This window comes from Lissotriton vulgaris, chromosome 2_1 (assembly GCF_964263255.1).
Source record: "Lissotriton vulgaris chromosome 2_1, aLisVul1.2, whole genome shotgun sequence".
NCBI lineage: Eukaryota > Metazoa > Chordata > Amphibia > Caudata > Salamandridae > Lissotriton > Lissotriton vulgaris.
Window position 1 is genome coordinate 1057347259 of NC_141687.1, and position 15253 is coordinate 1057362511.

The 15253-nt window shown below is 45.9% G+C and overlaps 1 protein-coding gene across 1 annotated transcript in view; it reads right to left on the reverse strand.

Moving 5' to 3' along the window:
• Positions 1-15253, reverse strand: part of LOC147731585 (ADP-ribosylation factor-like protein 6-interacting protein 6) — a 131673-nt gene that overhangs the window by 83597 nt on the left and 32823 nt on the right. The window contains exon 2 of the mRNA XM_086956680.1: positions 4704-4757. Within this exon, the coding sequence (XP_086812806.1) occupies positions 4704-4757 (54 nt within the window). The remainder of the gene's footprint in view (positions 1-4703; positions 4758-15253) is intronic.

Here is a 15253-nt window from a genome sequence, read left to right on the forward strand (position 1 = left end):
AGAAAATAAACTATACACAAGTCTTTTTTCAAAACTGTCTTTTTTGAAAGTACCTGAAGATGGCACTAAAGACCTGTACCTCAAAACTAGTTTCAAAACGGCTTACTTGACTCTGTACAGTAAGCTGTCGGTGCTCCCATGTAGCGCATGCGGCTTGATTGTAGATTTATTCAGATGGCTGTAGAAAACTCGGTAAACTGAAGGTCTTGACGAGAAACAGATTCTGGAAACGGCAGACTTCACAGATAACGCAACCTTTGCGGTGCGAGTTCAGTTGAAGTGCGTCATTCCGAAGTTCTAATCAGAGCCTCAGCTGAATCACCAGTGCGAGCTCCCAAGCACTAGACCGCTGCCGCTGGACAGCGATCACGGAACTTGAGGCGGCCATACTGATGTGGATTGCATAGTGCCCTTAAACATAATTTCCACATAAGATTGGACACCAGGAATCTTTTTCTTCCTCGTGGAACTGCTAGTACCTTCTTGCGCCGGATTGGCTTTGCTACAGATTTCGACCTAGAGCCCTGATGGGGACATTGTGCAACTCCACCAAAAAGCAGTTCGAAAACATTTTATGAGAAATTCCCATACTTCTCAGGGTTTAACACAAGTGATGCAGAAACGTTTTATTTTAAACTGTTAAATAAGACAGGGATAAAAACAATGTTGACAAATACTAAATTGATTTATTCTGAAAATTTTTATGAAAAAATGATTACATTTGGTTTTGAATTTTGGAAAGACAACATTGAAACGAAAGCCATCTGAGGTACAAAATATTGGCAGGTCCAAGGTTTAGATGCATTATTTAGAGCCTGCATGATCCCAGAACAAATAATATTTTTGAATGACACCATTCAACAGACTACTTGTCTTGGCCGAGCTAAGATTAAAGACTTAAACAAACCGTCTATTCCAAAGCCAATACCTGATAGTAATACCACTACAGATGTTGAGATAGACGTATCCCACATTTTACATCAAAACAGAACACATCCTGATTGGAAAAAGTGGTTGATCTGGCCAACAGACACAAATAACTGTCAAGATAGATTCCTGAACAAAAAACAGGGGTTCAAAATGACCAGACCAGACCCTAGATACTCCCAGAGACAACATCCAGGGATAGTAACAACATACAGTGTAGGGAAACTATGCCTTGAATGGCTACAGACATCCACACTGGCTGAAATTAAGCAACACTTGACTTTACTTAAAGACGGGGCTGACTTGAGCGATTTCATAATGGGACCACGTAAACAGCGTCAAAAACGTTTCATAGCGGCCGGTATATACGCTGCGTACAACGAAGCTTGGAAAGTAACTCAAATTGAGACAGCAGAAAAAATACGAGAAATTGATCGTATTAATTTGGAAAAATCACTTTCTGTTTTGGACGATCACAAGGAGGATAAACACACCCCTCCGTATTCCGCCCACACAGGAGACGGTCCGTATGACGTCACAGGAAAAGGAGGGAGCTACCAAGGAAAGGAATTACACGGAGGAGGAGAAAAAGGACCAACCAGGTATTGACAGGCGCGAAGAAGCCGGAGAAAGGAGAAAGACGCCAGAAGAGATGGAGAAACGAGAGAACCCGGAGCGAGAAGAAGTCAAAGACCCCAGAGGAAACAAAGAAGACGGTGAAGAAGATGAGCCGTGGTGTGAGGATTGGTGGATCCCATAGGAGGAGGCTAGAGAGCAGCCGCAACTCTGGAGAGTTGCGGCAGAGCCGGTGAGTCTCTCAGGTCGAGAAGGGGAGGGAGAGGGGTGAGTAGGGAAGGGGGGGGGGGAGCGGGTTAAAAAAGGGGCACGAGCATTTGTTTTCTTTTACACTGCACTACCCTCACTTCCCGCGTGACCTCCGGTTGTGAGCTACCAAGTATGTTCAGAGTATAAAGGCCTTCCATATTACTACCACTTGTTTCCTTTAGGGACAGTAAAAAACCCTTCCCCACAAGTATCCTTTTCCTCCCATAGTATAGTAAGTCAACCACCACAGTGCAAGGTGACAGGAACGCCCTAGTTTATGGGCATGTGATAGTAGAGAAGACTGACTGCTCCTTTCTTTTACTCTCATGAGCCTCCGTGGGTGAAACCCGGACCGAAGAGAGGACAAGATCGTCAAGGAGACCACAGAAGACAACGCTTTCCCTGGAAGAGAGTCAAGACCCGAGGACGCCGAAGAACTACTGAACCCCTCCATCTCCAGATCAAAGACGGTCAATAAAAGTCACCAACTGGCACACTATATACAGCCTCCTCGTCTATTTATCCGGCCTGCCCTCCCACAGTCACATACACTTACCATTTGGAATCTTTTTCTAATATATCTTTTCTACATTCCCACTATCACTTGTCACGGCTAGTTGTCAGAGTGTCAACCTCAGAATGATTAAATACTTGACACATCACCATAAGATCATTCAGATTGTAACATCCGATAGAGCAGTGGGGTTGCCCTATTTTCTTTCTCGTTAGTGATTATGAAAATAGTCTGTTAAACTGAAGTATAAAGATAGTTTGTTCTGTAGTTAAGAACATCTTGGTTTCAAAGAAAAATTCTTGTGCATTAAGTCGGCACCTTCTTTTGTGAATGTGCAACTACCACATTTATTTTGATGGAACAATGGTGGTAATCCCCACATGTAAGTGATCTAACAAAGTGCTAATTAATCTGCTTTCTTTTCCAAAGACAAAAACTTCCGGTCAGCTTGTCAACTTGCTTGAACTTGAACCACATGTGGTCAAAGGCAAAATCTTTGTGACTGTAGGCTTACACCTGTTGCTGTGAGCCAAACTTCGATCTGAGCTCTTGCATCATTGAGGCCTGTCCACTGCCGAATCAGTCAGGGCCCTGAGCAACTAGGACCTCCAGGTACTAGAGATCTCCATTTTAGTGTTAGATGTCATTAACCCTAAACCTAGAGACCGGTTTACCTCCTTGGATCCAGTAAGCTCACTTTCTATACTGCGAAACCGTGTCCCTTTACAATGCAGATTCTTAGTTACACTACATTACTGCTAGCAACTGCATATGATTACTTTCTTTTGAAGTGTTCGTTGTTAAGTCAATGTTCGCAACCCTAATATCCACAAACTATCTCGGGTTAAATGGGAGAATTGTAGCACTTGATTTTATAGTGTTGTTTTCACGATTGTTAGCTACTGCAAATATATGTTTGCGAACACTGCTGAACCACGCCAATGTTCTTGAAATTGCATTTTGGTGTTTTATATTTAGAGCTGTGATGATTTTTACGATCCCTCAAGTGAGTACCATAGTTTTTACAACCCATTGTGCTACATTACAATTTTCATTGGGTTTGATGTACTCTGTATTATTTTATTCCAATTTTCTACTGTAAACGAGATTCTATATCTTTAGACTTTTTTTTTATAAATTATGCACTTACAACTCTGACTGGACCATCACACTCTAACCCAAACCTTATTGTATTGTACTGCACCTAGACTCACCCAACACCACTTCCCTTGAGCTAAGCATAGGCTACAAGTCTTTGTCTACAGAAGAGTCAAAGAGGCCACCTATCCAAAGGTAACTAGCATCCTAGTTAGAGAGAACACCAGTTAGCTGATCTTTAGTACTCCCTATTTAATGAAATTATATCAAGATGCACCATCCCCATATAAAATATGGTTCATACTGGCACCAATACTCCAGCAATGAACTTTTGTATCTGAAAATTCAATTTAAATTATTAAACCTAGCGAGATTTACACCACTGCAGAGAAAGTACTTGACTATTAAAACGTGAGCAAAATGAATACTTGGGGGGGGGGGGTCTTATACAACATGCACTGTGTGCAAACTGAAGGGGTCAGGGGTTCTAGACTGAATTTACAACAGGACACAAATGGTCTCCTGGGCCATTCATCTAGTCTTTTATTACATTTAAGTAATGTTTAGATAACCTAAGCACAGTTATCCAACAAGTCTCTGGTCCAAATTAACTTTTTTCTTAATCGTCCAACAAATCCTCTAAGGAAGGAAACATTAAAAAACATAAATCAACCAAGTGTCTGATTTCTACCAACAGAGCTCTAGACACACTGAAGGGAAGTTCTTAATTAATGTTCACTTTTACTAGATACTTTCATTACATCTCTATTATAGTGAACAACATTAATTACCACTGTTTTATCCACAGGCTCTTCAGAATCTTTATGGCTCACGTTTCTAGTTTAGATAAATTGGACTGGAAACATTTCCTAATCTTGTCAATTGTCTCGAGACTATTGAAGATGGTCTGCCAGAAACAATAATTTCTGAACCTGTGGCAGAGTGGGTTAAAAGATTAGGCTCAATTTGGGTCTAAAGCCATGAAGCAGTCAAAGGAATAGCTTGGATGATTGTAAGGAGGGCTAAATAAACTCTATAAACAGAAGGGCCTGCTCTTATTGTTAGACAAAGACAGTCACCAAAAAGAAAATGCAAACGTGTTACGGCTAATGCGGTAACCACAATCAAATCACAGTATTAGGAATTTGTCTCTACAGTGGAGACCAGGAAATGGCTGTATATCAAATGGACAGAGGTAAATGAAGAATGGATGGGTCCAATGAACCTTAGCAGTTCCCAAAGTTTATAATTTAATAACTACAAAATTCTCACTGTAAGTTATTAAACATATCTGGCTGCTCAACAGGTCAAAAGCCGTTGAAAGATCAGCAAAGCATACCCAGCAAATGAGTTTCCATTCCATCTTCATTCTTGGTCTTCTCGGACGGCAGCTCTGGAAATAAAAAAAGAATACAAAAATGAACTGTGGTACAGTAGTTAAAGTTACAAGAGCCCTTGAGAGGCAGCCACCCTTCAGTCAAATGTTTTACCCTTGGCTACTACTCCTCACCAGACCTCAGTAAATAAAGTACTATTAACATTTCATAGAAGTTTAACGTTTCTGTGTTCCCACTCATATGGTCAGTCTACTGATGACCAGTTGAGACAACACTTATGTCTCTAAAACGTCCCTAAAATAGGGTGAGCTTAAACCAGTAAGTTAATTCCACTGATGGAATAGCTATATATGCATCAATAGGATCAGCGACTAACACAAGGTCAAACGTAAATAAATGAGCTCCATCCAAATTGAGATTATACTGCAGCTCTACACAGAAGGAATTGCATCTGTGATGAGATGCCCGGGAGACTAGCTGTTACTTAAAGCGCATCCCATGTAACAACAAAATATAGAACATTTATAATTTAGAGCAGCTCTCTAGACTGCCTAAAGCAACTATTAGCTTCAGTATCCATTCCATATTGCATTCAGTTTTCCATTCAAAGGCATCGAATTAGAAATATCAGAAATATGAGGAGAATGACCCATATCCGCTACTACAAAGTCACAAACAATGCAGTCCACAATGTACGTGTTGCCTGTAGAATTCTGCCTTGCTGCTCCTGAATCATTTTCCTCCTTGCTCTGATCATTCACGCAAAGAAAACTATAATGGAATCTATCTGAAACTCTTCGCCAAGATTACAACCAAACTTTATGTTTGCAATCATGCTGCCTGTCTCATCCTAGTCCCAAATAGTATAGTTCAACACCTTTGCACGTAGGTGACCCTGCATGGACTCACAGTCAAACAAACGGTTCACTTCAAAAGGTTTGGGTACCCAAATATTCAACAAGTAAGCATTTGTATAATGCAGCATGGTCAGCCATAGGGATATCTGGGCGCTGAGGGTGCTGCATCTCTGTTGAAGAGCCAGATCTTGAGTCGCTTTCTAGGGTCTGCCAGGGAGGGTGCTGTTTGGAGGTGGAGGGGCAAATCGCCCCAGGTCTTGGTGACGATATAGGCGAATGAGCTGCGATGGATGCGGGGAGTGTGTGTGAGGGCAAGTTAGGCGGAGCGCAGGTGTCTTGGAGGCAGGTGGAAGTTCAGTTGAATATTGATGTAGGAAGGTCCTTGGTTGTGTACAGCCTTACGTGCGTGTGTGAGGATCTTAAACTGGCATCTCTTCTGGATGGAAAGCCAGTGGAAGTCTGAGGTGAGGGGTGATGTGGGTCCATCTGGGGAGATCCAGGATCAGTCTGGCTGATAACTTCAGTATGGTTTGGAGTCTCTTAAGGAGTTTGGTGAAAAGTCTGGCATAGAGAGCGCTGTCAGAGTTGAGGCGGTTGGTGACAAAGGGCTATGTGAAGGTCTTTATAGTGTTCATTGGGACCCATATGAAGATTCTGTGGATCATGTACAGGGTGTAGAAACATTATAAGGAGACTGTGTTTACCTGATATTTCATGGTTAGTTGGCTGTCGATGATGCGGAGGTTCCAAATAAAGTCTGTCGGTGTTGGTCTGAGGTCTACTGGCCACCTGCTGTGGTCCCACGCAGAGGTGTCTTTTCCAAAGGTCAGTACTTCTGTTTTGTCGGAGTTAAGTTTGAGGTAGCGTTTTCACATCAATTTGGCTATGTCGGTCATGGCGATGCAGAAGTTGGTTTTGGTGTTGGATGGGTCCTTGGTGAGCGAGAGGATGAGTTGGGTGTCATTGGAGTAGGAGATTATGTTGAGTAAGTGGGATCTGATGACATCTGCGAGGTGGGGCCATGTAGATGTTGAACATGATGGTGCTTGAGGGGGGTCATGTATATGTTGAACATGGAAGGGATGATACTTGGGGCACTCCGCAAATGATGTCCTTGGGAGCGGAGGTGAAGGATGTAGGCGGATGCTCTGTGTGTGTCCTGAGAGGTAGGAGGTGATCCACTTGCGGGCGTGTTGCTGTATGCCGATGTTGTGGAGTCGGCCAATGAGGATGTGGTGGGAGATCGGGTCAAATGCCGCAGAGAGGTGGAGGAGGACGATCAGGGCCGCAGTTTCTTTCCATTGGAGGAGGCTTTTGATGTCACCTGTGGAGACGATCAGCGCGATATCTGTGATGTGATTGGCTTGGAACCCAGATTGTAAGGCAGCAATTAGGTGGTTTCGTTCTAGGTAGTCGGTGAGTTCTTGGTTGATTGCTTTCTCAAGTACTTTGGCTGGGAATGGGAGCAGGGAGATGCATAGGTAATTTATGAGGTCGCTGAGGTTGCCAGAGGGCTTCTTTAGGAGGGGTCTGACCACTGTGTGTTTCCATCAATTTGGAAAGTTGCTGTGGAGATGGCGGCATTCAGGATGCTGGTGAGTTCTGTGCAGTTTATGTTGACTCTGAGGTTGAAGGAATAGTGAGGGTGGAGGTTGGTGGGTGCTCCGGAGTGGTTGGATGACATGATGTTCGTGGTGGTCTGGGTGTAGAGTGGAGACCAGGTTATTGTTCGACTGGTGTTCGTAGGTTGGTTGATGTTGTCGAGGCCAAGTATGGTGGGTTGGGGGTCAAAGTTGTTGTAGATGGTGACAGTCTTGCTGTGGAAGTAGTCTGAGAGGGTGTTGCAGAGTTGTTGGGATGGGTGGACAAGATCCCTGTGTTTGCCGGGTTGGAGAATTCCTTGATGATTTCGAAGAGCTCTTATGTGTGCTTCGCCGCAGTGTCGATGTGGTTAGTGATGGCTGTTCTTCTGGCTGCCTTGATGCGCAGGTGGTAGTCCCTGAGGGCTGCTTTGTGAGTGGCTTTGTCGGAGGGGTCCTTGGTGATTCACCATCGTTTATCGGGTTGGGGACAGTTCCCCTTAGTGGTGCTGAGCTCTGGGGTATACCAGGCAGCTTGTCTTAGGTTTTGGCTGGCTGGCTTCAGCGGGGCTACACTGTCAGCGCATTTGTTCATCAAGGAAGAGAAGTTGTGGGTGGAAAGGTGAAGATCTGCTGACGTTTCGGGTAGTGTGGAGCCGAGTGTCTTAGTCCACTCGGTCTATGTTACCTTTCCCAACTACGTGGGTGGAGCAGTAGTGCTTGGTTAAAGTGTGCTGGGGGTTGGAGATAGTAAAGTTGAAGATGGTGTGGCCAGTCCAATGGGTCTGTCCTTGCCAAACTGATGAGATTCATTTATTTTTTGATGCACGCACAAGCCACAAAATAAACTACAACATGATGCTGATGGCTAAGTATAGTCATACGCTTGAAGCAAAATAGAATAAACAAGAATATTACCACTATACATAATTTTAATAGAACAGTATGGGTTCTTCCCGGCAGCTTTTGTACCTTTTTCTAACTACATCTGCCTATCTTTAGTTTTATTGCACATCACAGGAAAATATGATTTTTAAACATACAAAGAAAAATGTATTTTGGCCTTAAATTATTGCATCTGGAGAAATAGTTTAAACACACAAGATGGCAAAAATTAAAGGATACAAAATGGAAAGAATGGATTGGCAGAGTAACATATTGGCCCACCAGAACCGGCACTCAAGTGCCATTCTTTGTATGCATATCTGCAAAGGAGAGCAAACAAAATGTAGTTATTCATGGAACAAGAGAGTCAATAGGTGAACAGGACTGACCCAAAGCCTGTCTCTCCATCGATTTTTATTTATAAATTTTTTTTTTTTTAAACAATTTTTTATTATTTTCATTGTGTTAAACCATACACGTTGACAATCAGTACGACAATAGTTCTGCACTGTTCTAGATATACAGTTACACATAATCAGAGTTAACAAAGACAGTACCACGAGAGGCAGTTCATCATGCAGTCTGTTATGGTTAGCAGTTCAAATGTCACAGTCCCATTCCCCCTCTTCTTCTTCGCCTGAGCTGGCGTCATCTTCTTCTGATAGCGGATCGCACAGTTCCCCCCTATATGTGTTCCAATTAGTCCAGACTCTGTTCCACTTACGAGGGCAAGCCCTAGATACAGGGATTACCGGGCGAGTTTGGCACGGGCGTGCAGTGGGACTGCGAGGACCAGGGGGCCAAGTTCCACCTCAGTGGCCACACCTGGGTCCTCTTCTCGCTACGCCCCCTCGCCGTTCCCCCTCCTATCATCACCATCCTGCCAACTATTTTTAGGAAGCATTATTACGCGCACGCGGGAACGCGCACGCGGGATCGAGCCCGGGGTTGAGCCCGGGGTTAAGCCCGGGACAAGGGCGGGACCGTCTGTGGCCGTCCGGGGCCGAAGGAGGCCGGGCTGGGCCCACACTCTTTCGCCTGTATCTTCCTTACCTTAGCTCAGGACCCGGCCATGTCATCTCCGGCCCTAAGTGAAACTCCCTCTAGGGCTGGGGGTAGTAACACTGGGACGCTAGATAATTACTTCAAATCAGCGAAGGGGGAAAGGAAAGTTCCCTTGAGAAGCGTAGGGCAGACCGCCGCCGCTCCATCGAAAATATGAAAAACATACCTCTTGGTGATATAGTTCCCTACCCCATCTCCCAAGGTGAAAGCCCCCGCTTTGGTAGTCAGGATTTATCTACCCAAGAGGGTGTCCCCCTACTATTACGGGATACTATCCCTAACCCCGCTATACTCCCTGAACAGACCATGGAGACCATTCAACCCCTAACTGCTAGCAGCATGACTGTCGATTTGGTCACTCAAACACCCCCGGCAGCTAATGCTAGGAATAACAAGCCCAAGCAAATTGTTGTGGCGGAGGTACATGGTCCTCCACCCAATAAGCGTAGAAGAAAGACGAGGGAGGGCCAGGGAAAGACCAAAATTCCCCACTCAGACTTTGGGAAAAATCATAAACCGGCACACACTCCAAACAGGCTTATACAAAAGGTGCCTGTAGTCGCCTCCCCCAAGGGCACTAACATGACCTCTGCAGTAGCCAATAGTGACATAGGGGCCAATCTACCCAATATAGTGCCCCCCGCCACATCCCTGGGGAACATTGAATTTCTACTAAAATCACTCTTACTGCCTATCAGTGAGAGCTTAAAAAAAGTAGAGATCAGGCTCACAATCCTAGAAGCCACCCTAACTAGTTTGAGTACCACGGTCAGCAAGCAGACAAAAGCCGCAGGGCCCAATCTTCCTGCAGAGACCCCCACCCATCCACAAAAACCTTCTCCCAACGCAGGACCCATTCAGGGTGCTGCTGTTGCGGCCTCTTTGCAACCACTTATGTCCATTCAAGTCCCAGTTCCATCGAACATACCTAATACTATGCCTCCCCAGATAATAGCTCCAGTTTCTCATAGTTCAGTTCTAGGCACAAATCACAGGGCCCTACCAAACCTAAGTACTTCACCCCCTCCGCCGGTAAAGCCCGATCCCAGACCCCGGAGACCGGACTTGCCCCCGGAAGCAAACAACTTTATGGTGGTATTGGCGGGCGCCCCCCCTCTAGAAAGGGGTGAAAATGAAAATTTCCTGTCACTTAAGAAGAAAGTCATCAAGTGGCTTAATTGGAACAGACCCTTACCGCCCCAGTTTAATAACGAGATCATCATGGTCAGAAGGGTACCATGGCTGGGGAAGACAAAGAAAACAATTGTAGGGGATTGCATTATGGTGTCCTTCCGAGATCCGGGCACTGTTCTGCATATTTGCTCAGGGTCAAACAGATCGCTGGACTCCACTATACAGTCATTGCCAGTCTCCTTCTTCTTCCCCCCCCACCCGTATGCATTACGAGCCAGCACAAGGCAATTGGACAAGGGTAGAACGGAGACACAGATACAAGGAACACGTGGCACGCCCAGATTTCCAACCGCCGGACACTCCCTTTTTTCATTACAATCGTTTTAATTGTTTGGGTGGGTTGGACGGGGTTGATTGACTGTCTTCAAACCCAGCCCTTAGCTATGTGACCCCGGATACTGACCGATGGGCTGTCATTTCGGTAGTTGGATCTACAGCTGACAACGTCCCCGGTGGAGCAATCGCGGGGGCATCTTTAGAACTTGATCTTATCCACCCTGGCATTCAAACCCCTGCAACTACGAGTGAGGGAAACAAACCTGAACTTCTACTGGCTAACAACAGAAGAAGAATCAGGTGGGAAAACATAGCCTCGAGTCAGGAGAAGCTTCCGAAGCTGTATGCAGGATTAATCCCTATTCTAGAGAGAGTAGGAGACTTAGCCATCGGGGTGGGCAATAAAGATACACTGGGTAAATTACACCAGGCACATGAGGACCTCATGAAGGGTGCCACCCCCATCTTATTTAGTAAAGTACAAAACTCGAAGAGGGGACAGGTACATAAATCCTCATGGTACAATAATGCCTGTAAAAAGGCAAAGGAAGAACTCCTTAGAAATATTAAGGAGGGTCAAGGAGGAGAGAAGGTAAGAGAAAGTAGACGGGTATATAAAAAACTCCTGGCCCATGCTAAATCTGAATGGGAGGAGAATCAATGGGAGGAGATAAATAATTCCCTTGTGAAAGGAGATCACAGGACGTTCTGGAGAGTAGTGAATGGGGGGGGTCGGGGAATCTCCACTCAGCTATTGAGCCTAACATCGCACCAGGGGTATGGCAGACCCACTTCCAATCCCTTTATAGCTCTGAGTTGGGAGAAACCACGAATGATGCTGGGGTGGCCAGGCAGTATACGAGGAGGAACCAATAACAGTGGGAGAGGTTAGGGCAGCAATAGCAGGTCTGACATCGGGCAAGGCGCCAGGATTGGACGGCCTACCTGGGGACTTGTTCAAGCAGGAACCCGACGTCTGGGCCCCCTACCTTGCTGTTCTGTTTAACGGAGTTTTGAGCGACATGGAGGTTTCAAGCACTTGGCTGGGGGCAGAGGTGGTTCCCATATATAAGAATGGCTCGCCCCTGCTCCCAGCCAACTATAGACCAATTAGCCTAATTGATGTACCACAGAAGTTGCTTGGTAGGGTATTGCTGAATCGACAGCAGGAGTGGGAGGAAGAAACGGGTGCCCTCAGCCCCTATCAGGCAGGATTCAGAAAGGGGGTTTCAACAGTGGATCAGGTTTTTAGATTGAATATGATCTATTGGAGGGCAGCGATATTCGATGGTGGCAGCTTATACACAATATTTGTGGATCTGAGGGCCGCCTTCGACTTGGTGCCCAAAGGCAAACTTTGGAGTGTCCTGTCAGAGATGGGTGTACCCGCGGACATTTTGATAATCTTACAGAGATAACACCACAACAACTATGCCCGAGTGAGGTGTGGGAAGTCAGGGGAACTGACGGACAGATTCCCCGTTGACAGGGGGGTTAGGCAGGGCTGTGTGCTTGCACCGACCCTGTTCTGCCTCTTTGTCAACGGGGTAATCGCCCACCTGAATGGTACTGAAAACACTGATGCCCCAAAATTGAACGGCAACAGGGTGCCTGCAATTATGGTTGCAGACGACACCCTGCTCCTGTCCAAAACCCCAATGGGGATTCAGCGGATTCTTGACTCTTTTGTGGCCTTTTGTACAGAAAGGGGTCTAGAAATTAATGCCACAAAAACTAAATTTATGGTCCTGAATCCTAGTCAGAAATTGCGCCCGAATCCACTACTGGGAGCGTCAAGGCTGGAGAGAGTCTCCACCTTTGAATATCTAGGTGTAACCTTGAATGAGACCATGTCATGGGGGCCACATCAGACTAGAGCTAACCTCAAATTAGTGCAGACCACTGGGGGTATTGTACGGATGATGAAGAGCTCGACATACCGGCCTTTGGGACCGCTCATACAGATTTATAAAGCACAGGCTAGGGGCGCCACTATGTATGGGGCGGAATTGTGGGGACACACATCAACTCGCAGTCTGTCGGCAACTGAGAATAATTTCATTAGACAGATAGTTGCACTTCCGGCCAGCACCCCGCTCCTTCCTCTGAGGCTGGATCTGGGACTGAGACCAGTAGCTGATGAAATAGGTCTCAGACCCATAGTCTTCTGGCGAATACTGTGGAGTAGTGAAGAACTATCTGCCTATAGGGCGGAACTGAGTGAGCTTCTAACTCATCCCAAAGCTTTACAAATCCCCTGGGTAAAATACATCCAAAAATCATGCACAACATTGGGGTTTCCTGATCTCTGGTCCGACCCTGCAAACGCCTCATTAAACATCCCACGCAGAACTTTGGTTAAGGTCTACCACGACCAGAAATTATTATCTGCCATGGACGGCCAGCGGGCGGGATCATTAACATCTGCATTCATGCTGAGCAAGGACTCATATAGGCTGGAAAGGGTCTTGGACGCCATGTCCCCCGTGTTGGCCAGGAAGCTGTTTCTCCAATGGAGATATGGAACATTGCCCTTCCTATCTTTCACCAGCTCCTGGACAACCCCGTCCTCTTCTAAGCAGTGTCCGACATGCTCCTATGCGGAGGAGAGTGATCTACACGTGGCCCTGTTTTGCCCAACCTATATGAAAGCTAGGAAGTACTGGCTCTTACCACTTATTAAGAACTTTGGTTGTAGGGAGTACCTGCCAATGTATAGAATTTTGAAAACCGATGTTTCGAGTTTAACCGGGTTTCTACTGGAAAAATTCCTCACCAATGTCTGGCATACCCGCACCTGCATTCTGAAATCACAGGCCCAGAGTAAACCCCAAATCTTTTAAAATGTAACTCTGGTAGTTTTAACTCAAAGGAATGATTTTATAGTGTATAGCATGTGCTGTTTTGTTATTGTTGTGGATTTTATCATGGTTGTACATGTTTTACTGTTGTTGTATATCTTTTATGGCCATATGGCCGAAATAAAGATTGAATAAATAAAAAACATACACCGCTCTTTCAGTAAACATCAGTAAGTCCATGTTCCTGCTCCATTGCGCCAGCGTGGGTAGTTCAGCTGCGCCCCATTTCTGTGCAATATCTCGCTTCGCCACCATAAGGGCCAACGTGCCCCATATTAACCCATACCTGGATAAGTCATTTGGATCCCAAATATTCAAAATGCATTTACGTGGTTCTGGAGTTAGTAACACCTTTAGTGTTTGTGAAATCGTGCGCAGCACTTGACGCCAGTAGGCTGCTATGAATGGACAGTCCCAGAGGGTATGAAGCAAGGTACCTTCCGCACCACAGTTCCGAAGACAATAGGGATGCGGTGCCCCCTGGAGTTTGTGTAGTGTGGTTCTAGTATAATACACGCGATGTAGGATTTTTAATTGTACGAGCCTGAATCTAGCCGAGATGCCCACCTCCCTTGGGGACGCCAGCGCTTCGTTTCACTCCGTATCGTCCATATCGCCCATTTCCTCCACCCATCTCTCGCGCAGTTTCAGTGTGGGGGTCTGCGAGGTTATTCAATAGTTTTTTATAAGTAAGGGAAGTTGCACTATGTTGCACGTAGTCAGTGAGTAGTCTATCCTCCATTGGGGAGGATTCTGGGACGTCAGTCTCCGCTGGTATTGCTTGCAGTAGTGCGTGTCTGATCTGTACGTATCTGTAGGTTTCAGTTGGACCCAGATCATACTGTTGCTGGAGTTGGGTGAATGGGATTACTGTCCTTCTGTCCCACAAGTCTCCCACCGTGGATATCCCTTTGTTATCCCATTGTGTAAACCCTTTACTTCTTCCTAATTGCCCCAATGCTTTGGTGTCCCAGAGTGGGGTGAGTTTAGTGATTGTGTCCTTCCAGCCTAATCGTAATCGTGTGTTTCGTTGGATTTAGCAACCTTGCCACCTGATTTTTATTATAGAGCGTCGATAGCATGCTATCCGTGCCCAATTGAACCCAGTCTGCCCTGTATGCTGGATCGTCCCGGGGTGCATGAATCCATTGGTTAATTATTTTGAGTTGGGCTGCCTAGTAATATAATTGCAGGTTTGGCAATGCAATCCCTCCCTCGTACCAACTTCTATTCAGTTTGGCATGGGCAATACGTGCAGGTCTGTTATTCCATAGCAGGTTGGACACCAACGTCGTCACCTGCTGAAAGTAATGTGGTGTGACTGGGTAGGGTGAGTTTTCTAGGGCGCATAGGAATCTTGGGAGGGCCATCATTTTGTAGAGTGCTGCCCTACCAAGAAGCGTAAGTGGCAACAGTGCCCAGTGCTTCACATCGTTTCGTAGTCGATCCAGGTGTGGTTTCAGGTTCTTGTCATAGAATTCCATCTGGCTATCAGTGATATATATACCAAGGTATTTGAAGGAGGTCGTGGCTCTTGCAAGCGGGCATTCCCTGTCGAGTGCGGGCGCCGGCCCCTTTAGAACATACAGGACTGACTTCGACCAGTTCAGTGTGTATCCCGACGTCGCCCCATATTCATCGCACAGCGCCAGTAATGCCGGTACACTTCTTTCTGGGTCCGTCAGATATACCAACATATCGTCGGCGTACAATGACATGCGATCTTCCCACCCCTCTTTCCAGCTAATGCCTTTCAACAACGTTGTACTTCCAATCAATGCCGCCAGTGGTTCTAATACTAGGGCAAACAGCAGGGGCGAAAGGGGGCATCCCT